This window comes from Neodiprion virginianus, chromosome 1 (genome assembly GCF_021901495.1).
Source record: "Neodiprion virginianus isolate iyNeoVirg1 chromosome 1, iyNeoVirg1.1, whole genome shotgun sequence".
Taxonomy (NCBI): Eukaryota; Metazoa; Arthropoda; class Insecta; order Hymenoptera; family Diprionidae; genus Neodiprion; species Neodiprion virginianus.
In genome coordinates this window covers 751,914-772,874 of record NC_060877.1, presented here as the reverse complement: position 1 = coordinate 772,874, position 20,961 = coordinate 751,914, and the positions used below count along the sequence as shown (strand labels likewise).

The window sequence follows — 20,961 nt, the reverse complement described above, 5'->3', positions numbered from 1 at the left end:
ACAAAAGTGATACTAGTTGCAATAGGCTACTTTTATAAGAGGATTTTTTAATAATAATACTATTGCACAAATTTTATGGTTAAGAAAAATTAGCCTTTTGTCTTACTTTTGTTTTTTATAAATGTATTACACCGAAAAAAGATTAACACTGAAAAAAACTTTGGCAAAGTGATCTGTACCAGCTGGATTGAGATTCTAAATTTTCGACTTCTTAATAAGTTTGAGTTTCCACGTTCGATAATGTCTACGTGTAAGGCTGTTTCTAGTAAATTTCGAATGCTGTTTACAACCGCGCTGCTGATAACGTGAAGTAACTTGTCAGGTAGGACATTATCACTTGAATATCAAATCACAACTTTAACCAACTTTCATGCCATGTGCAACATGATTATTATTGTTATTATTATTGTCATTTTCGTAGACCACTTCCTTGGACTTTGTGTCCAAGGTCGTGAGCTAGCTAGACACCTGAGGCGATATAAAATTCCTGAAACAGACGAGGGATGAGGCGAATTATTCGATAGACGAGCGAACCGCCGACGCTGCCCGGCGCGATAGAAAACATAGCGAAATAACGATGACACGCCATCCCCCGTAGGTTAGATATCCGATCGCCCCACATTTCGCACTATATCGCCCTCGGTGAAAATAATGCTTCTTCGTAAAACGTGAACTTTATCAGCTGCACTCTCAGGGAATTGTTGCTAAAGTTCTACCTCTGGTTTACGGTCGTCTGATACGTGCTCCCCAACTGAAACTTTAGTTGCCGAACTTGCAGAACTACCGACGGCTCTTTCACTTTCAATTATACCTGTGCTTGCTTCGTTCGGCAACCGTATGAACACTCGGTTTTTGACTTGTTGATTTTTCGGAAGCGATTCATCGATCGCTGTTTCACAGATATGTACACAACTAAGCCGGTGATTGAACACGCTGATTAAACAACCGCAGCTCAGAGTGTCTAGCTGGCGATTCGCGGGCGCGTAAATGAACAACCGTGCAAGCAAGTAGTCGTATTTACGTCAATCAAAGGATTTGCGTTTCATTATTAAAACTCGGCTGAGGCGTATGATTGAAGAAATAACGAAAGATTATATTGTTACGATTGTTGCGTCGATCGATTTTACCTGCTAAGAAATTCAATTGAGTAGCCAGAGCCATTTAAGTAATTGGAAAATTTGCGAGGCTCGTAATTGAAGTCTGTAAGCAAAAGGCGAGGCGACGATTTGCATCCGTCTGCGAGAATCCGAGGAAAATAATCACGCTGACGTAGGAAAGCAGGGGCGTTAAAATAAGATGGTTTAAAGTGTACTGATCAATATAGGGCTAAACATTTGACCTGTTTCTTAGCTGACTTACAACTCGTAACTAACGCCCGAACAGTCACGCACTGCTTACCCTGGCTCACCGTCACTCCTGCAGTTCTGCCTCTAGTGACGGATTCAATTTTTACTCGTTTTATATTCTTTGCCATAACTTTTGAACGAACAATGATCGAGCAGCAAACTCTCTGTTCGTCATCTAGTCGATCGACATACGATCGCGAAGAGAATTCTGATGCTATGGCGGTTACCAAACATCTATTGAGCGAGCAGAACTGGACTTGTTACTAAAGATGTCAAAAGTCGAGGTTAATTACCTTGTCCTGAATAAATTACACGGCGTGTTCGAGTAAAATGTTGGTATCTGTGAAACCTCCTATGTCAAGTTCGATGACGTACGTATAAGGTCGTGCCGGCTCGTCATCGTCTAGAATATTGGATGGATATTTCGGCACCAAGAACTTTTCGGCCTCTTCGTTTATTCTTTCGAGTCACCTGGGCACAATGGGCTCAGTCGTGGGTCTGGGAAGACCTTAGATCTAGGCAGACGAGTATAGGTAGCTTTTGATCTCTAGGTGAAGGCCGACCAATCGATGCTTCGATTTGGTTGACCGAGTTTACTACAAAACGACCCCCACAATTATAAGTGGTTTTAAGACATAAAATCATCAACTCAAGGCTGTGGGCTGAATTATCGAAAATTGTCATTTCATACTGAAGTAACGTTGAATCTAGCCAAAAAGTATTCTTGTCTTCTTTGCGATAAACATTTTATGCCCTCAAGTCACGGACGTGGAGGTATGAGGATTTTGTTTAAGTTTGATGTACTGTTTATACATCCTCAACCAAAAGTGAGTCTCGTCGATAGTATTGAATACTTTGTGAGAAGATGAAAATCGGAAAAAAATCGACCACAGTAAAGGCGATAAGAAAATTAAATTAGAAGAATACTTGAAAAATTGGATAAACAAAACATTGTTTAACAAATTTTCAGGGAATCTGTTTTTTTACATGTGAAATCAAATTCGTTGATTTTTCTCAATAAATTATTATTATTATTCAAACTTGATTTTCTTATCGTCTTTATTGTGGTTGATTTCTTTAAGATTCTTATCTTATCATAAAGTATTCAATATTGTCGACGAGTCTCACTTTTGGTTGAGAATGAATAACCAGTACATCGTTAAGCTATATTTCACACAACTTTTGCCACCGCTCAATGAATTTTCAAGAACGAATTTTGTCTAGTTACAAATTTAGTTACGTTGTAGAATTGCCTTCAGGCTGCGTACTAAAGAGGTTCAAACTCATGCCAACAACTACAAGTTAATGTTATCGTGTTTCACTATGATAACACAGTAAACTGCACACGTAGCAAAAATTTAAATGACGCAGGTCTGGTGAATAAGATCGAATGACTCATGAATAAATTTCCGTTCTTTCGCTACTGATGAGGAAACAAAGTGCCTAATCACCTACCCAAATTACTGTGATTATTATACATTAATTTACATTCAGACTTTGCCTTGGAAACAAAGAAAATCTAAAATAAAGTGTCGTAATCAATCTACAGACCCTAATTCATTCCCTGGCTGAAGTCACAGTCCTTCCTAAATTAATACAAGCGATAGGTGTATAAATGATAAGATGGACGTCAGCTGGCTCGGCAACGGTCGATATTTTTCGGAGCGAGGAGCACTAAAATAAGGATTGATTACCACCGGACAGTCCAACAGCCTTGACATCATTTAGTCGGTGTATTGACGGACCTATGTAGCAATGTTTGTATTTTCTGATTAGATTTAGATGATATTACAGGTATACACGTAGGTACGTAAGCGTAATTGCGTGCATAAAATTTCACTAACCCCATACGCCCTGCGAGTCTGCGGATTGATCAACTAATCTAGATCACCAAAATAGATATTGAAACGCCGAAAATCCGACGGCATTAGGATCTATTTGAATTAACCGACACGTGCCAGTGAAGCGTTTGCAATTTTTAATCAATCGAGCACGAGCAGCTTGACCACGGTGAGCTAATCCGGGTTGGAACGCGTCGCGAATTGTATCATCAATAATTTCTGCCAGGCAGACTGGATTAATCAATAATTCCAAGAGTTCAATAATCCATCAAAACATCACCGGTAATAGACGTATAGGTAGGATTCGTAGAACGATTAGATATAGCGCCGAGTGTAATTGCCATTGTGCACGAGGATTACGTACGAATTCAGCAAGTATTTGACCTGTGACCTATGACCTGTAACCCGAAAAATCGTCTCGAAATGACCAGCAAGGGAGAAACGGAATATCACGCAAACACCCAAGGCGGGCAGCCGAAACGAATAAATTATTCGCACGAGCCGAAACCGGAAACGGTCGTAAGATAGGCGGCTAGAGCTGTGAGCTGGAAGTTCAGTAACCTCGAGAACCGCGGAGCGGTGCTTACGTCGTATAAAGATTCGGAGAAATAAAAGAGGACCGTTAATTAGGCATGAGAATTGATCTGCTGAGGTCAACTCAACCACTCGTCAAATTCAAGCATTGTTGCCTTCTCGTCACGCGATGCCGCGTACCAAGAAAAAGAATCTGATTATTTTTGCAGGACTTAACCGTACTTGAAATCGAAGTAATACTCATACAAGAGAACTATCGAGGACTTGATATTTTGAAACAAGTTCAGAGAATTACAGCTCACGGTTGTTTCCAGGATGCCTTTGGCAAGAAGATGGCTAAACGCATGGATTTATTTCGGATGCATTTGGGGATTGGCAGTGGGCTCGCGTCCGCAATTTGATACTTCCACTAATATGGGTCTGGTGCTCGTCCCGGCCGACGCAGAAGTCGACTCCGTGATATTCAGACTTCGGGCAACTGATCAGGATGCAGATTTTCCACTGGTATTCGACATAACGGGTCAGTGCGAGTCTGCGTTATGTCAATTGATTGCCATTATTGGATGATCGTCAATGAGGAAATCTAGTAATCGAATCATACGATACCTACTCTAGCCGTAGTCCAGCCAATCGTTCGGATCGACAACCTGCCTTGTACTCTGTACAACAAAGTGTGCCAGGCCAATGTGATCCTGACACGACGGCTCGTCCCTGGACGTCTCCACGATTTTGCGGTTCGGGTTAAGGACTCGAAGGGCGATTCGAACTCGATGCAGGCCACGATCTCTGTCACCAATGCGTCGACACCCCGAGACATGATCTTTCCACATGTGCCATCCATTATAATGGTCCCTGAGGTGAGCTCATCCAACGTTATAACATCGACGTGATAACACCTTAAAACCTGTCACTGATTTTTTATCGCCAGGATACCAAACCCGGCAAGGAGTTGGATTATCTACTCGTGCGTGCGAACCCGTGGCAGGGAAAACCGGTGTACATCGAGTTGTGGGTTAGTATTGTTGTTAGTATTACTGAGAAATGATCAATGATAATAGGCTTAACAATGGGTTCATAACGAATTCACCTATTCAGCAACCCAAGGAACTTTTCACCATACGGCAACGACAAACGCCGACTCAGACTCGAGGGGTTATAACGTTAATAGGAGAACTCGACTTTGAAACCCAGTCAATGTACACACTGACCATGTACGCGACGGTGAGTAGCGTCTTCTATTTTTTCTTGACCTATGTTTAGACTTGTCTACGATAGTGAAGATCATTTGCTGTCTAGGATCCTTACACAGAGCCTGGGAAAGACACGAGAAATATCGCAGGTGTCCACGTGGTTGTGATTGTTCAGGATGTCCAGGACGTACCTCCTGTCTTCACAATCGCTCCCCCCTTGACCAGGGTGAACAATTCCGTGAAGCCTGTTAGTAGAATACATAATTTAAGTCGGCTGTGATATCGAGGGACGAATTAATTATTAAGATTTACTTTCTGAAGGGGGATGTCATTTTGCGGGTCCATGCCGAGGATGGTGACAAGGGTACGCCTCGTGAGGTCACGTATGGTTTGGTCTCGGACGAAAACCCCTTAACACCGTTCTTTAACATTTCCGAATGGACTGGTGAGTTTATTCCCGGTTTTTTAATTCATTTACCCTTTCGATATTTAAACTGACAGCGAGTAAACACTTTGGAAGACTAGTGACAATGAGTTGCCGGACCTGGACTTCACAAGGCAAATTTACCCTTCGATCTCAAATAGAAAACGGTTTTGATTGAAAAACTCAGTTTAAAGTGTTTGCAGGGTGATTTAGAATTTATTATATTTCCATAGCTCGATGTTCCCGGTTGAATATTCGTTCATTGCCGGCGAGGCAATAGATCGATAAGAATTTCCTATAAAGAATAACGTGTACAGCTACAGGGAGGAGATTACATGCCTATATCACGTGATCTAGATTTTACCTCTACACGTACAAACTTGAATAAATTAAAGCTTATCCACCATCGCTAACAAAATAAGTATGTAATAGCTGTACACAGACATCTTGATTCTATAGGCTAATCACGAATGGTTTTAGCCGTTATACAGTTTCTCGCTAAAAAAATTCGCGCCAGATTTAGTCGCATGTTTCAACGACCTTAGCTTTCCTTACGCATTGCGTGTCGCTTTCGTCGTAAAGATTACGTCGAAAATAAATTACCCCTTGATCGAAAAAAGAGATTTACTTTTCTGGCGCTCAACTCACGCTGAGCTTAATTCGCTGCCAAGTTTGTATCACCCCTCGACATTGACGTCAAACGAGCCCAGAGAAAAAAGCTTTCTCTGCGGAAACTAAAACCAATCCGGGTGCGAATTAGTTATACCGTTCTATTACTATCAAAAATCCAGCCGATAGCTTAAAAATCACGAGTTTCAGAAGAAAACGTGATTCTAGCTGTAGGGGTTAGGCAAATGAGTTCGAGGAAGGAGTCGCAACGTTATTGACCGAAGTATGAGGTCAGTCTTGGCCTCGTCCTAAGTTTCGCGATGTTATCGAGACGGCAAATACGCACGCGACCGGCTACGCGGGCTTGCGGCTCACTGGCTATTATACAGTGGAATATAAAACAGACCGCAGCTTCATAATAATATATTCTGTACGCGTATGATAATGAGGCACGGCTGGGAGAGTGTAAAGCAGCTTCAAGGGTTCAAGCTCCTGTAATAAAAACTGCGAGTTCGTTAAGAATCGTGTCAAGTTTTCACTGCTCGAAACAGAAGGCTCGTAAAATTAGCTGGATCGTAATCATGTACGACGAGCAATTATTGCCCAGCTGAAGTCTCTGCCTAGTAACGAAGATTATCCAACCGTATCACACGTTATGCTTTACAGGAGAAATCACGTTGGCCCGACCCTTGGATGAGCTTACTCAAATTACGCACGTAGGGGCGCCAATTTTACTGACGGTGGTAGCTGAGGAGGTGCGTCGTTTAAGAGACGAACCCCCGGCGCAAGCGACTGTAGTAGAACTTGGTCTGCTCCTTGGAGAGCCGGGGAATAGCCCTCCCTACTTCGAGAGTGACAGGTGAGATAATAACAGTGAGCCATGAACCATGATATAATATGTAACGGAGATTTAAATTCGTCGAATCGTCAGCTACATGGCGTGGATGGACGAGAATGCTCCGCCTGGTACAACCGTGATGTTCGACAAACCTTACTTGACTACCGTGCGAGACGAGGACATCGGGAAAACGGGCGTATTCGCCTTGAAGCTTGGAAAGAACAACGGGACTTTTGAAGTAACGCCGACGGTGGCCGAAAGAGTGGCCGATTTCGTGGTGACAGTGCGCGACAATGCTCTGATAGACTTTGAAGCCCGAAAGACGCTCGAATTCATGGTGAGTACGGAAGAGAGCCCGACAGCACCACCGAGGTCGACACTAACGTTTCGAATAACCTTACAGATAATCGCTCAGGAAGTTGGACCTGCGACAAACCTCTCGACGTCGGTACCGGTCATCGTGTTCCTGAGGGATGTTAACGACAACCCACCAGAGTTTGAAAAAGACATATACGAGGTCACGTTGATTGAGAACGTCTCACCGAAGATGAGAGTTGTCCAGGTATAGAGCCGACTGCTTGACGAAAGAAAATTCTCCGCAATACTCGTGCGCCGATTAATTTCTAGCCTGATCGCAGGTGCACGCTACTGACAAAGACACTGGACTGTCGGGTAGCGTGCGGTACACTGGGATTATTGGACCTGGTAATGAGACCTTGACTATGGACTCGGAGACCGGGTTGATTGTCGTGGCCGATGGTTCACCGGGACTGGATCGCGAGGTGACGGCGAGTTTGCGGTTATTTGTAGAAGCTCGTGACGAGAATGGTAGGGGTCTTTCAAGCGCTGTGCCATTGATTGTCAACCTGCTCGACGTTAACGACAACGCTCCGATATTCGATAAACCGATCTATGAGTTCATCCTGAACTCGGATCAGACCAATTTCACCAGCCCAGCATTCATCAGGGTGATTTTCAACAGGGTTCCTGGTTCATTTGAGATTGTCATGGTCATACAATATTTTAAAAATGATTTTATCGTTTTTAGGCAGTCGACGCTGACGCTGAACCTCCGAACAATGAGGTTCGGTACGAGCTGATGCATGGAAATTACGGAAACAAATTTCGTCTGAACGAAGTAACCGGCGAATTAACACTCCGAGAACCGCTGACCAAATCGAGGCGAAGGCGGAACAATGATTACGTTACCTTTGCAACGAAATTCAAAAGCAATCTGCTGCAGACGTTGAATATGTTCCAAAAAATTGGCGGTTCTACAGAGAAACCGTTGAGGATATGGAAAAACCGTAAAAAACGAGCGGCTGAAGATGTGGTGTACACTTTAACTGTTAGAGCCTACGACTTGGGTGGGTTTCTGCAGGCTCAGGCGATTCATCTTTAAAATAGATAAGACCTGACAACTGCGATTGATTTCAGGGGTTCCGCACCTCTCGAGTACGGCAAAGGTGTATATTATCAATGCAGCGCCGATGGGCGCGCTCACGCTCATGTTGGTGGTTCCAGCGAAGGATCTCGACCCAATGCACACGGCGGAAATTTTAACAGCCATCACCGGCGGACGCGTAACCATCCAAGATATACGGCCTTACGATCAGCCCGGACGGCCGAATAACGGAATAGCTCAAGAAGAGAAGATGTCAGTTTTCTTGAAATGGAATCCAAAATACACGTCAAGCACAGGAGTTAAGTTTACTGTGGAATATTGTTTAGCAAACGATTTTCTTTTCCAGGAGTATAGTTGTGGCGCGGGTCGAGCCAACTATGTCCGGTACATTTCTCGTGGATATAGAAAAAATTCACAAAAGCTTGGTTGCCAACGGCATGAATATTGTACCTGTTATCGACGCGAAGACGGATTCGTCCAAGATAGATTTTACTCCCCCTGTTGTTGGGAGTTCCGTTACAAACCCGATTGGGAACTCCATTGGAAACTCAGCTGGAAACATTGGAGGAACAGTTAGCGGTGCGCCCAACAGAAATAATGGAATTAATGGTGGTACAGTTCAGGGAAATGCCGCTAGCAATGGCAGTGGCAGGGGGAGTGAAAACACTATTGGTGGCATCGGTGAAGGTAGCACTAATAGCGGAAAAGGGGGTGAAAATACTGTTGTTGGAACGGGTGGAGGTAGCACTGTTAACGGCAAAGGGGGTGAAAATACTGTTGTTGGCATAGGTGGAGGTAGCACTGGTAGCGGCAAAGGGGGTGAAAATACTGTTGTTGGAACGGGTGGAGGTAGCACTGGTGACGCCAAAGGGGGTGAAAATACTGTTGTTGGCATAGGTGGAGGTAGCACTGGTAGCGGCAAAGCGGGTGAAAATACTGTTGTTGGAACGGGTGGAGGTAGCACTGGTAACGGCAAAGGGGGTGAAAATACTGTTATTGGCCTGGGTGGGGGTAGCACTGGTAGCGGCAAGGGGGGTGAAAGTACTGTTGTTGGAACGGGTGGAGGTAGCACTGGCAGCGGCAAAGGGGGTGAAAATCCTGTTGTTGGAATGGGTGGAGGCAGCACTGGTAGCGGCAAAGGAGGTGATAATACTCTTGGCGGTGTGGGTGGAAGTAGTACTGGTAGCGGCAAAAGGGGTGAAAATACTATGGATGGCATCGGTGGAAGTAACGCTGGTAATACTGGAGAAGGTACAATTGGAAAAACTTCATTAGGAACGTATGAAAGTTCAGGTGGAAAATCGAATATCAACATAGTTAATAAAACGACATTGGCTTCAGAGAATGAGTATGTGAGTATGTGAGACACTGCAGTCCTAGATAGTAGATTCCTACTAATGACAATTATTTACATGCTTGCAAGAATTTTTTCCGCCCAGATAATGAAGTACGATTATCGATATTTTAGATTGTATATAAAGCAGAAAATAAACTACTGCTTTGGCTTCTAATTCTTTTGGGGCTGCTCATGTTGCTAGCGTTGTTGGGTCTGATTCTTTGCTGCATATGCCCAGGATGTCCATTTTACATGGCACCAAGAAAGAGACGGGTGCATTCGTTAGAGACTGTGAATTACGTTGAAGGAAGACCGAAGCGCCACCTTCGTAGGAAGCAGGATAACGTCGTTAAAGGTAATTCTAGAGTCAAAATAAAATTTCGAAGCAAGCATGAGCCATTTTTTAGAGAACCACGAACACCGCTGAATCGCTGATCGCAATAACGAGCCATTGTTCCCACGTTGAATTAAGGATTAACTAATATCTGTTTTTGCACGTTTCCAGCTGAATGGTCTGAAAAAAAGCAGGCCTGGAGCGCCGACCCAATGCGGCATAACTGGCAATTCAACCGGCGCAACATGAAGAACCGGGGAATCGCCTCACTGCCGGGAGACGTGGCCGAGGCGAGGACACTACAGGGTGTATCAAAGGCACCTTCCCTCCGGCTGAGAGACGGTCCTCCATCCTGGAGGGTTCAAGATATGACCCAAAAGCGTCAAGACGAGCGTCTTTACGTCGAAGACGTAGAGGCAGGGCAAACGTATGATATAGGGGACCTAGATTCGCTGCGAAGACACGAAATGGAGCGAGGTTCAGACGTTCTACGCCGCAGTTACCACCCGGCGGATGAGACATTGCAACTTCCTCGCGAACAGCAATTTTATAGAGATGGTAACGCGGAGGTCCTTCGTCTAATAACCAGAGGTCACGAAAAGGATAACGACGTATCACCGCAAGCCCAACGGCCGATTACTCTGGTTCTAGATCAACAGGTACTTGGCTATCGAAGTGACGGTAAAGACATTCTCCTCCGTCGGTTCATGGAAGATCAGAGGATACGACAACATCAGGATATTAATGGAAGTGTGCAAGAGATCTCTGTAGAAGGTTTAGAGTCCAGTCAACAGGGTAGCGGGCAGTTTCTCCAGAAACACGAAGTTCTTTTGGTACCCAACAATTTGGAACCCGATCGAAGGCAGTATATGGGAGAAAAATCACCAAGTGTTCAATGTCTAATACTCGATCACGGTGATCTTGAAGCTGAAGAAGAATTGAAGGTGCGAAAGCAGCAGATAGAAACTAAACAGGCAGAGCTACAACAACAGAGAAAGGCAGCTGCAGCGATGCTCGTCGAAACCGCAGTTGCCAAAGCTACTGAAAACGCTGAGCAGCATGGATCCTTCCTGAATATTCCAACCTACGCTTCCCAACATGCCGAGTTGGCTAAACAGAATGCATTACTGACGCAGCTGGTGATGGACAGAGATGCAAGAAGCCTCAGAGTTTCGGGGCTAGACGCAAGTAATTATTTAGAGACTCAGAGTCTGCCGGGTCAAGTGGCAATTGCGACTCAGACTGACCGTACGGCAGCGACGCAGACCGATCCATTTACTCAGGTTCGAAGTAGAAGTGATAACGATGAGTCCGACGACGATGTTCAGTCACGGAGAAAATCAAAGTCCAAGAAGCGCTTTGGCAGCGAATTTAGGAGATCACGAAGCCTCTTAATGAGGTCACCGATCCAGGAAGAAGCTCGATCCAGTTCTGATACAAGGACAAATTTGTTGCGCCGCAAGGCTAAAGATACACGAGAAGGCAGAAGAGCAGTCCTGGAGCCAGAAGTACTTCGGGAGATATCGGATTCTCTTGACGAACATACCAGCACGCCGTCACTGGAAGAAAGACTAGTTGAAAATACAGAATCACAAGAAATTAAAAACGTAGATTATAAAAGCGAAGACCGTGCTGATGTAAATGGAGAAGAATTTAGCGAAATTCCAACGCAATCGTCACCAGATGCCGGCAAGAACAAGTATCACGAACGTTCGCATGCAAATGCAGCTGTCGAAGACACGTCAAAGGCACATAAGCTGGAAATAAGCAAGACCAAAAAGCAACCCAGTCCTACTAAGTCCAAGATCAAGTTACTAAAGACTGAGATAAAGTCTGTCAGTTCGAAGAAGAGTGACAAAAAAGAAAGCGATACGACGTCAAGTACCAAAAGCATATCTAAAAGTAAATCCACGGAGTCGCAGAGCAGTAGCGGTGGATTGGAAAAAAATAAGAAAGAAAATGTGGATAAAAAAAAATCTCTAAGCAAGTCGGGTCCAAAGCCAGTAATGCTCAAAACAACGTCTGAAAAGTCTATCAGGAAGAATAAAACACGCGAACCAGAGGTCGTCCCTATCGCCAAGAAGCGAACATTGCTAAGGCAACTAAAGGCGAAGAAAATGAGTACAGAGAGTTCTGAAGTTGAGGAACCTCCTGATAGATCGCGGCACGCGAGTTTAAAGACTAAAAAATCGAAGCATGATTCAACAAAAGCTAAAGGGATGAATGTGCTGTCTGATGAACCAACATCACGAAGTTCAGAAACTGACCTAGGTCAATTACCTCCGCGACATCAACAATCCGATTCTTCTTCAAGCACTGCAACGACTGAACAAGATACTATAGCGGGCGAAAAAAAAACCTTGATCAGTTCTAAGGTGAAAGAAATGAAACAACGTGGCCAAAAAAATAAAATCGTTGAAGACTCGCAGGCTCAACAAGCTCAGCCCGAGTCAAAACCGAGGCAAGAAGTGGGAAAGGATCTCGGTTCCCCGAAAACAAGAAAAAAATTGACGCCTGGCGCGGTTCAAATAACGGAGAAGGTTTCCGATCCACATCAAATGACTGGTAAAGAACATTCTAACAAACCAAACAGCTTGAACTCAAAATTGGATTCTGATACTGTAAAATTCGGTGCAGTTTCAATAGAGACTCAACTGGAACCAACCGCTTACGACGCAGGCAAGGTGGGCGAAGGATCTCAAAGTGAATCTGGAAAGTTGAGGCCAACACTGATTTCCGAGGCATTAAAATCTGACGATAAAAAGATAATCAAAACAGAACCAGCGGAACCCTCGGCCGATGAAGGTTCGAAGACTATCGACGAGATTTTAGACAAATCCAAAGAAACTGAGGTTGAAGTTTCAAAATCTGAAGTAAATACTATCATAGAAAAACCGCTTGAGCCGAGCAGTGGAAAATTACCAGAAAGCGATGAAAAAATTTCAGATCATTTAGGAGAAGCTGTGCCGATTATCGTTGCAAATAATTCAAAAATTGACAAAATTTTGTCACCCATAGGAAAAGAGTTCGAGCCAAGTACTACGAAACCTCAAGAAGTTGCTCACAAGACTTCAGTGAAACCTGACAACGAGAGACCTGCTATATTAGAATCGACCGTAACTATTGCACCAGTAGAAAAACAATCCGATACAAGTATCAAAGATTCACTCATGACTAATGAAGATTCTGAGAAAATGACTACACATGTTTTACCAAAATCAGACTCTGAAGCTGCAGAAGCTGATATCAACACTCTCTCTAACGAGAAACCCAAATCAGTTACACAGGAAATGATAAAAATGTTTTTGGAGTCCGAAGCTGTGCACACCGCACGTGATTTAAGACAGAGTTTTATGAAAACAGAAGACAACTCGGTGTCGAGCTCAGGGAAAAGTCTGAACCCAGATATTAATGATGCTCTTGTAGTCGAGCTGTCCCAGGAGGCACGGACCCAGCAGGATACGCCAGGCCATGCAAATTCAGCTGAGGAGACAAAAGGCAAAGGAGAAATTAGGCCAAGTGAGGCCTCTAAATCATCAGCACCTCAAATCCAGGAGAAAAATGGCGATGCAAAATCTAATTTAGTAGATTCCACCACACTTGCCGTTACTCCAAGCTCCAGTCAAATAAAAAATATTGAAGATGTAAATAAAACGACTCATGGAAATCCTGAAAAAGCGCTAAACGAAACTTCTTCGTCAAGTAACACGAACATCTCGCCACCTGACATCACACGCAGTGAAACAAAGCGTCCGGATATCACTCGACCAGAAATTGATCCACCTCAAATGGAAGAAAAGAGTGGATTAGCAAATAGAGATAAAAATGAGCACGAAAAGCTCGAGTCTGCAGATATCACAAATAAGACCTCAACTGCAGGCCTAGTGGGAAACATTGCAAGTTCGAAAACAGTCAAAGTACTTTTGCCAACAGATAAGTCAAATGATAAAAGTGTGAATGAAGTGATCGCGATAAAGGAGAAGGAAAAAGAGATAGAAGTAGATCAGCACAGCTTGCCGACAGTATCTGATACCAAAGATAATGATACGAAGTCACCGGAGCAAAAGATTGCCCAAGTTTCTAACGCGATCGATATTCCGACCAGAGAATCTCCTTCGTTTTATGTCCTATCGGGTACGTCATCTCCAGAAGAACGTGATTCCAACCAAGAAATACATGGTAAAGAAATTGCGTCTGATCAACCTTCAACTGAAAAAACTGCAGCTGTACCGGTGCTAAGTATTTCTGACTTGCCTACTGCCACCGAGAAGCGACAAAAAGCCAATGTTGAACCTAGAAAAATGCAGGGACAGCCTCTAGATGCAGCAAAGATGCAACCCGAGGATTGGTACAAACAATTACAAATCGGTGAAATATCTAGCGATTTTCCCGAGGTTACGGAACCGTATCAAACTCCTCGTCATCGAACCAAAAGTAGAGACGGAAATGGAGAAGAACCTGGGAGCGTGGGAATTCCGGCAATAACGGCGCAGCTGCTGGACGAAGAAAATAATATTACTCAGGCTGAACACGCGACACGATCAACTGACAAACATCCGGACGCAAAAAAAAAAGAAACTAAAATTCAGCTGAAGGACGAAAAACCTAGTGCCTTCACAACTGAGATTCAAGACGACGAATTAACGCCAAGGTTAATTGCAGAAGAGGCGATCCGCAGCGGACTTGAAGAGCTTATCGCAAGTTCCGGTACCTTGAAAATGGAAAAACAAAGCTCAAAGCAACCGTCGTCTAAAACATCTCCAAAAAACGAACGAGCCGAGACGTCGAAGCGGAAGTCGACCAAAGACGCAGGCCAAACTCCGTCGAGCGTAGAGACTAAAAAATCAGTCAAGGAAAGAACGGAGAAGGGTTCTCAACCGATAAAGAAGACCGCCGAAACTCAGGAGACCACGAAGGTAGGTAGACCGAAGACTGAGCCTAAAGGTGGGAGTTTGCTTGAAGGGGACACGCAACTGCAGGTGAGACCTCGTACTCAGCGGGGAAAGCCAAGCGATCCTCGTCAAGACCCCACGTTCCAACGCTCGAAGCCGCAGGAGAGACCAGGAGGTGGTCAGGTGAGACGAAACGCGGATGAAACCGAGCCCGAGGAATCGGTCCAATCGAAGCCAGCAGAGACGAAGACGGGTCACATGTCGAGGTATAAGCAGAAGCGAGAGGAGATGGAACGGAAAAGAAAGGAGCTGAAAGAGGCCGCCGAGGAAGAGCAGAGGCCTCGCTGGCAGCGGAAGCCGCAACGTGCGCCAGTCAAGGAAGCCCCGAGGATCAAGGACGTACTTCAGGAGGCCAAGACACCGGAAGGTGCGACGCCGAGGAGCCGGCGGAAGATCAAACCTCTGGCGAACGCGGAGTCTGAGCAACTCAGGGCGATGGTTAAGGAGGGGCGAAAGCTCCGAAAAGCCGAGGGGGGCGACAGCGACGATCCCCCGGTTGAAATATTCGCGACCGAACCGCCTCGGCGAACGTCTCCGAGCCATCGACCTTCGCGTCAGCAATCCAGCTACAAGTACGAAAAAGTACAACCCCCGTTTTACCTACATCCACCGCCGGTTCCGCATCCCTCCCCGCAAATTTCGCCGCTCCACGGGGCTCCGGAATCAAAGCGACCCGACGACGACCTCGATTCGGGAATCGCGGTTTCTTTGCAGGGGGGTACGAAGCTTCGGCATCAACAGCTCTTGGAGAAGAAGAGCGTCTTCGATATCGCGTATAGCGAGGCAGCGCCGTCTCAGCTCAGAACAGACAGCACTACACCGCCGTCGTGAATGTAATGAAAGGATATTGCAAGCGAGTGCGTGGTCGTTACGATGTCTCATCGTAATAGAAATGGAAATTTTACGGAAGATTTGAAACAGAAGTAAGGTCTACCCGTGCTGTGAAATTTGGACGAGGATTCGAAGAAGGGAACATTTTTCAAAGTGAATTTTTATACGGATCTCGTTTGTCGTAATACTCTTATAATCATATAATAGCAATGACAACTCACTGTCGGAAGATTAGTATATAAGATATTTTTATTCCCTAATATACCTGTCGTCTAGTAAAAAATCAGTTCTGTCGATATTGACTATATATATACATATACACAGATTTTCGGACATTCTACGTACGTAAATTATAAGTACAAAAAAGGACGTCATGCAGAAGTGAAAACGGCCCGATAATTTCTTGATCGAAAGTACATATATGCATGGGTGTTATTTAAATGACCAATTTTGTACATGACGTATAGCAAATCGTTTTCTAGTATAACGAATATTTAATGATCCCTGTAAATAAAAATGAATAAAATCACAATTATACGTTTTATTCTACTGTCTTCAACAAAATATCACCCGTCCCGTCGAATCGTGTGAATAAAATTCTACGCAATTTCGCAACAATTTATTATCTCGGTTAAACCGGCGACGGTCGAATAACTTGCGCCCACATCCTGCTCTTCTGTTACAAAAATATCGCTGCCTCTGACCTTACCCACCACAGCTTGGCTGCAGCGTACATACAGCGGCCGTTCTTACCCGACTCGACACGTCACGAGTTGGCAACAGCATCGACAATTGCGTAAGTATGAGATATCGGTAGCTGGAAACATTCGCGTCGAAGAAACTGGTTCGACATTATTCAAACCTCGATGAGTTATCTTTTGATTTGCATTACTTAAATGATCCACCTGGGCGAGTGTGGTAATTATAATATTCGAAATAATCGAGAAGCCTCATTGTCCGACGTACTGGAAAGATTATCGGTAATCAGTTTATGATTGTTGTTTTTGTATTGAAGTTTAGCAAGATAAGCAGGTACGTTGCACATTTTGACGTCGAAACTTTGCGCAAGATAATTCAAGCGGCGATATTTTGTGACCTTGCAAGAGTCAAACCTATCATGCCCGTTGGATCGAGAGGCTCGTGATGTAACGGCTTACGATTAATCAAACAGTAGCGAAAGTTTCATCCTACACCGACAGTATACCGCGAAGCAAGCTTCTCGCTGTTCTGCAACTCTGTTAGAAAAATATCATCGGCCCCGACCTTACCTACGGCAATCGCGTCCCAGACTCGATAAGTTATTAACATTACCTCATCATCGGCTGAAATGCACGTCTCACTCTTATTGTCAGTAAAAATAATAATTACCGCCTCGAGTTTGGCGGAATGTTATCTATCGACTGCAGTTTGACACGCCGTGATCGTCGATGTTGCGTCACAAGTTTGAAAAGTAAGATAATACCGAGTGCATTGCAAATTAAGAAACGATTTTGGACTTGAAAGAATTGTGCAGGAAAAAATAAGGGAGCCTTTGAGACGTTTTCTAGGCAGTTTCACGGCTCCGCTGTGATTTACTACACTTTATTTCCGGCAGGTAATCCTGCGGCTTAAACTGCAAGACAGCGGTGTTAAGGTAGAGAGAGATTGTACGATTTTATGACCGTCGAGTAGGTCAAGCAGTGAAAACGTTCAGCGTCTAGCTAGACCGCGAAGGCCGACCAGCACCGACCAGCTCCCCGTTAGTTGTGCTCGCCTGGTTCCGATACTGTTTGCTTGTCGCATTTCCTTCTGGCGTTGACGCCACTATCTCGGGCTGCCGCAAGCCCAGACGGATGACGTATGCTGAACTGACGATGGAAGATCGACGGCCGTCCGCCAATATTTATTACATCATCGCGTTTCGCGATAAACGTCCCTCGGAGTTAAAACAGGTCGCGTGTTGTAGGTCAAACAATACGATAACACAGTTGGTTTCAGGTTCTAAATTTGTAACGATTCAATATTAACAAGTTCAATTGTTCGTAATAAGACCGCTTGGCATAAATATTGTTATTTCAACTATTTGTTTCTTGTGCAAAGGGTGATTTTAGGCGTTAGAATAACCGAGTATTCCAACGCCTGACATAATAAGTTTTGATAATTTGTCACTGCGGTGATCGATAATCGATAGTTACGATATTGTTAGCGTGAAAATTTATTCTCTATTTCCAAGATCAAATAACAGGAGAAAAAAGGGCGTAGTCTGTTATTCAATGAAATGCATTCAAAGAGTGGAATAATTATCAATTATCTAATTTCAATCCTATGTTGATCGACGATGCGAATCGTATACCCTGCGTTGGTGATTTCCCCGAAAAAATTTTTATGCGTTCGGTAACGACGCGTCTGCTTTGGCTTGGGTTCCGAAGGAGAGCAAAGCCGAAGCTCGTCGAAGAGCGAAATTATCCGATGACGAGCCCCCAGGCGAAACTACGTCGTCACCCGATTACGCGAGGGGCTGACGTCGCGCGTGACGCTCGTAATGCAACTAACCTACCGTAAGCAGAAACACAATGGTGCATCAAACATAACCGAAGACCGGTAAATCTTTGTAACAGGAATTCATGTCCGTTGTGCTAGTCGCTCCTGCTTCTCCCGAGTATCGAAATCGCGCGACAGCGTCCTCCATGTGTGCGTCGAGCTTGGCGGCGATCACGGTCTATCTGCAGCTGTGCGCGAGACGGAGAAGGCGATAGCATGCGTTGCCGACGTTCGCGAGAAGGATGGAAGTCGATCGTTGCATTCGATATTCCTTCTCTTTACCCTGAGAAGTTCAAACAAAAGCGCGAAATGCCGTCAGAATGACTGATCGATGTTAACGAGAACGAAAAAGCTCGGACAGGTTCATCACCGTTTGAATAATTGATGCGCTGCCTACACATTTCGAAAGGATTGGGTGTATGTACATAGACGAGTTCCATCAAGCTAATGGTCCAATTTATGCTCAAAGGGCTTGGGATCAAAGCAAGACTGAGAGAGAGAGAGAGAGAATTAAGCTCCATTCTTTTCGTTGATGACGCAACGTCGCGATCCTCGACGACGACGGTTGGCTGCTTGCCTGGTACCAGCGGACCTCGACGGATGGCCGCCGCTTTGTACGGATCCCTCGGGACCCGGCTGCAGATAAGTATACAGACGTAGGTAAATTATTCCGCCTGGTCGGCAGGTGTTTCATGCGAGTATCCATTAATCCCGTTGGGCAATTCATTAGTAGACATCAAAGGATCTTCAGAGAGGTAATTACATCGAATTGGTAGACCCCTACTATCGATCAGATTAAAGTAACGAAACTTTTTTTCCTGATATTCAGATTGCATATCGAACTTCATTTAATGACTGATTGATGTGAAATTTGATTCTCCATCACCTCGTCTTTTTTCATGATTGCAACTCACCAATCTGTCCTCGTCACGTCGCGAAAAGGTCTCTGAATCAGCGAATTAAACTCCCCATACTTTCCCTCGGGTGAAATTGATGGTGGCTACCTTTTTAGCGACATGGCTCCTGGGTAGGCGACGCCTGACTTCGTGCGATTTCCCTCTTCGCAATCCTCTTCGTCCTCTTCCGTTTTCGGTAGAGGTTCAGGGGCGGGAGTCTTTGCGGTATGAAAGTTAATATCCCGGAGAGAACCACTTCTAGCACAAATTGAAACGGGTTGACGAATGATATTCGGCGAAACGCTGTAGGTATGACGTATGCATGAACATGTATGAAAACTTTCCGTAACCGCTTGATGGATAGAAGAACCCGAATCTGTATTATCTTTTGCGACTGTGGGGACTACACCGGTGCTATAGAATTAGTAAGGCGAATGACGTGATGAATTGAAGCTATTCCGTTGATGTCTAATCATACTTATTTAGTGTACGTTATAGGTGAGCTGCTGCGATTGCCTTCAGATATGGCAATAAACAACGAAGTTCGAGCGGCTGTACGCCCGTACGTATGCATATTATTTTAAGTTTGAAAAGGCGCGAATAAACAACGCGTGAATGTTAATTGTTGTTAATAAAGCGGCGTGCATGTTGCTGCGGAAGCGGAAAACAGCGCTGCGAAGAGGCGGCTCCAGGCGGCTCACCTGGGGGTCTCCCCCTGCGTTCCCTCCGCAGCGAGATCGACACTCTTTCACTCCTGGCGAAATTCTTGGCTTCTAAACTCGCGGGCGGGTCTCCGTTGCCGAATAGCGGTTTCGAAATCTCACTCTCGCGATAGACACCGCTGAGCGATAAAGATAGTGATCTAAGCACAGAGTGAGAGAAAGAGAAAACGTTCGCAAGCGTCGAGCTGAACAATAAAAATATGCAAAGTACAATGTACCGGATTCACTTAGGTACTACAATAATGAAAAGTATCCAACTCCGTCTGATTCGCGTAATTTTCGGTCCCTAACAACGCTGAGCTTGCGATCTTCGTGTATCGCGTATAACACATGCGTCGGCACCTACATGTTGACAGTGAGCTTTTTTCTAAATACTAGTTGAAAAGCTTCGTCTTTGAAAAACTTGCATTTGATGATAGGGCATTTTTTACAACATGGCGTACAAAAAATCGTGTTCAAATTTTGAAAAGTATCCAGTTCTACCGCTTAGCTGTTTTAATTGGAAATCGGTGGCTTGCAGTTTCAGTTTACACAGTGTTGTTGAACGAACAAGTCTGATACAAACTGGCCAAATTCTATTCTTCATCATTTGAAAAATGTCACGTAATTTGATTTCCAACTGTCTATAATGGTGCTTTACTTGTCCAACTTGCTATTATATTCATACGGTTATTCTCGGCGTTTATTGTTTTCACATCGAATAATCTGATTTTTCTATTAATCGTCTCAATTAATGATACTCCGAAAGATTCGAAGTCTCGACTAATCAGACCGCGTAACCGTAGTAGTGGATCAATGGCCGGGAGAGGAGGAGAGGAAAATCTTCAAAGTGAGATGGGAGGATAGAACAGGTGCTCATTGCGGTTGGTCCATGAATGCCTCCTCACTTCGTGCAACGGAGAACCTCTGGTATTGCTATACCCGACGTGAAGGAAAGACGGACCCAAGGAATACGACTATAAGAGACGTGCTTGGTTTATAATGAGGTATACCGTTTGCGGAGGCTCCATGTTCGGTGCCACGGACCGCGGGGCAAGTTGGCCCGCTTTAAGAACCATCAATCACTGCCGAATTTTGGCAACGCTTTGGACAACGTCGGCTTCAGGGCACCATCAGCCACGTGGAGTTCGTTCGTTGTTCGCTGCGCGGGATCACGCAAAATGCTGGCTTAGGAGGAGGAGAG

The 20,961-nt window shown here is 44.6% G+C and overlaps 2 protein-coding genes across 2 annotated transcripts in view; one reads left to right on the top strand and one right to left on the bottom strand.

The window, feature by feature from the left end:
* Window positions 1–20,961, bottom strand: part of LOC124301395 (tensin-3-like) — a 135,372-nt gene that overhangs the window by 110,178 nt on the left and 4,233 nt on the right. The window lies entirely within an intron of this gene.
* LOC124301330 (uncharacterized) lies at window positions 201–16,141 on the top strand. The gene is made up of 16 exons (XM_046756230.1): window positions 201–322; window positions 4,036–4,241; window positions 4,337–4,578; window positions 4,650–4,733; window positions 4,817–4,942; window positions 5,018–5,158; window positions 5,233–5,356; window positions 6,611–6,803; window positions 6,876–7,119; window positions 7,186–7,344; window positions 7,421–7,750; window positions 7,831–8,149; window positions 8,220–8,439; window positions 8,534–9,539; window positions 9,656–9,878; window positions 10,029–16,141. Exons 2-16 carry the CDS (start codon window positions 4,037–4,039, stop codon window positions 15,638–15,640), a joined length of 9,228 nt encoding a protein of 3,075 aa, XP_046612186.1. The 5' UTR covers window positions 201–322; window position 4,036; the 3' UTR covers window positions 15,641–16,141.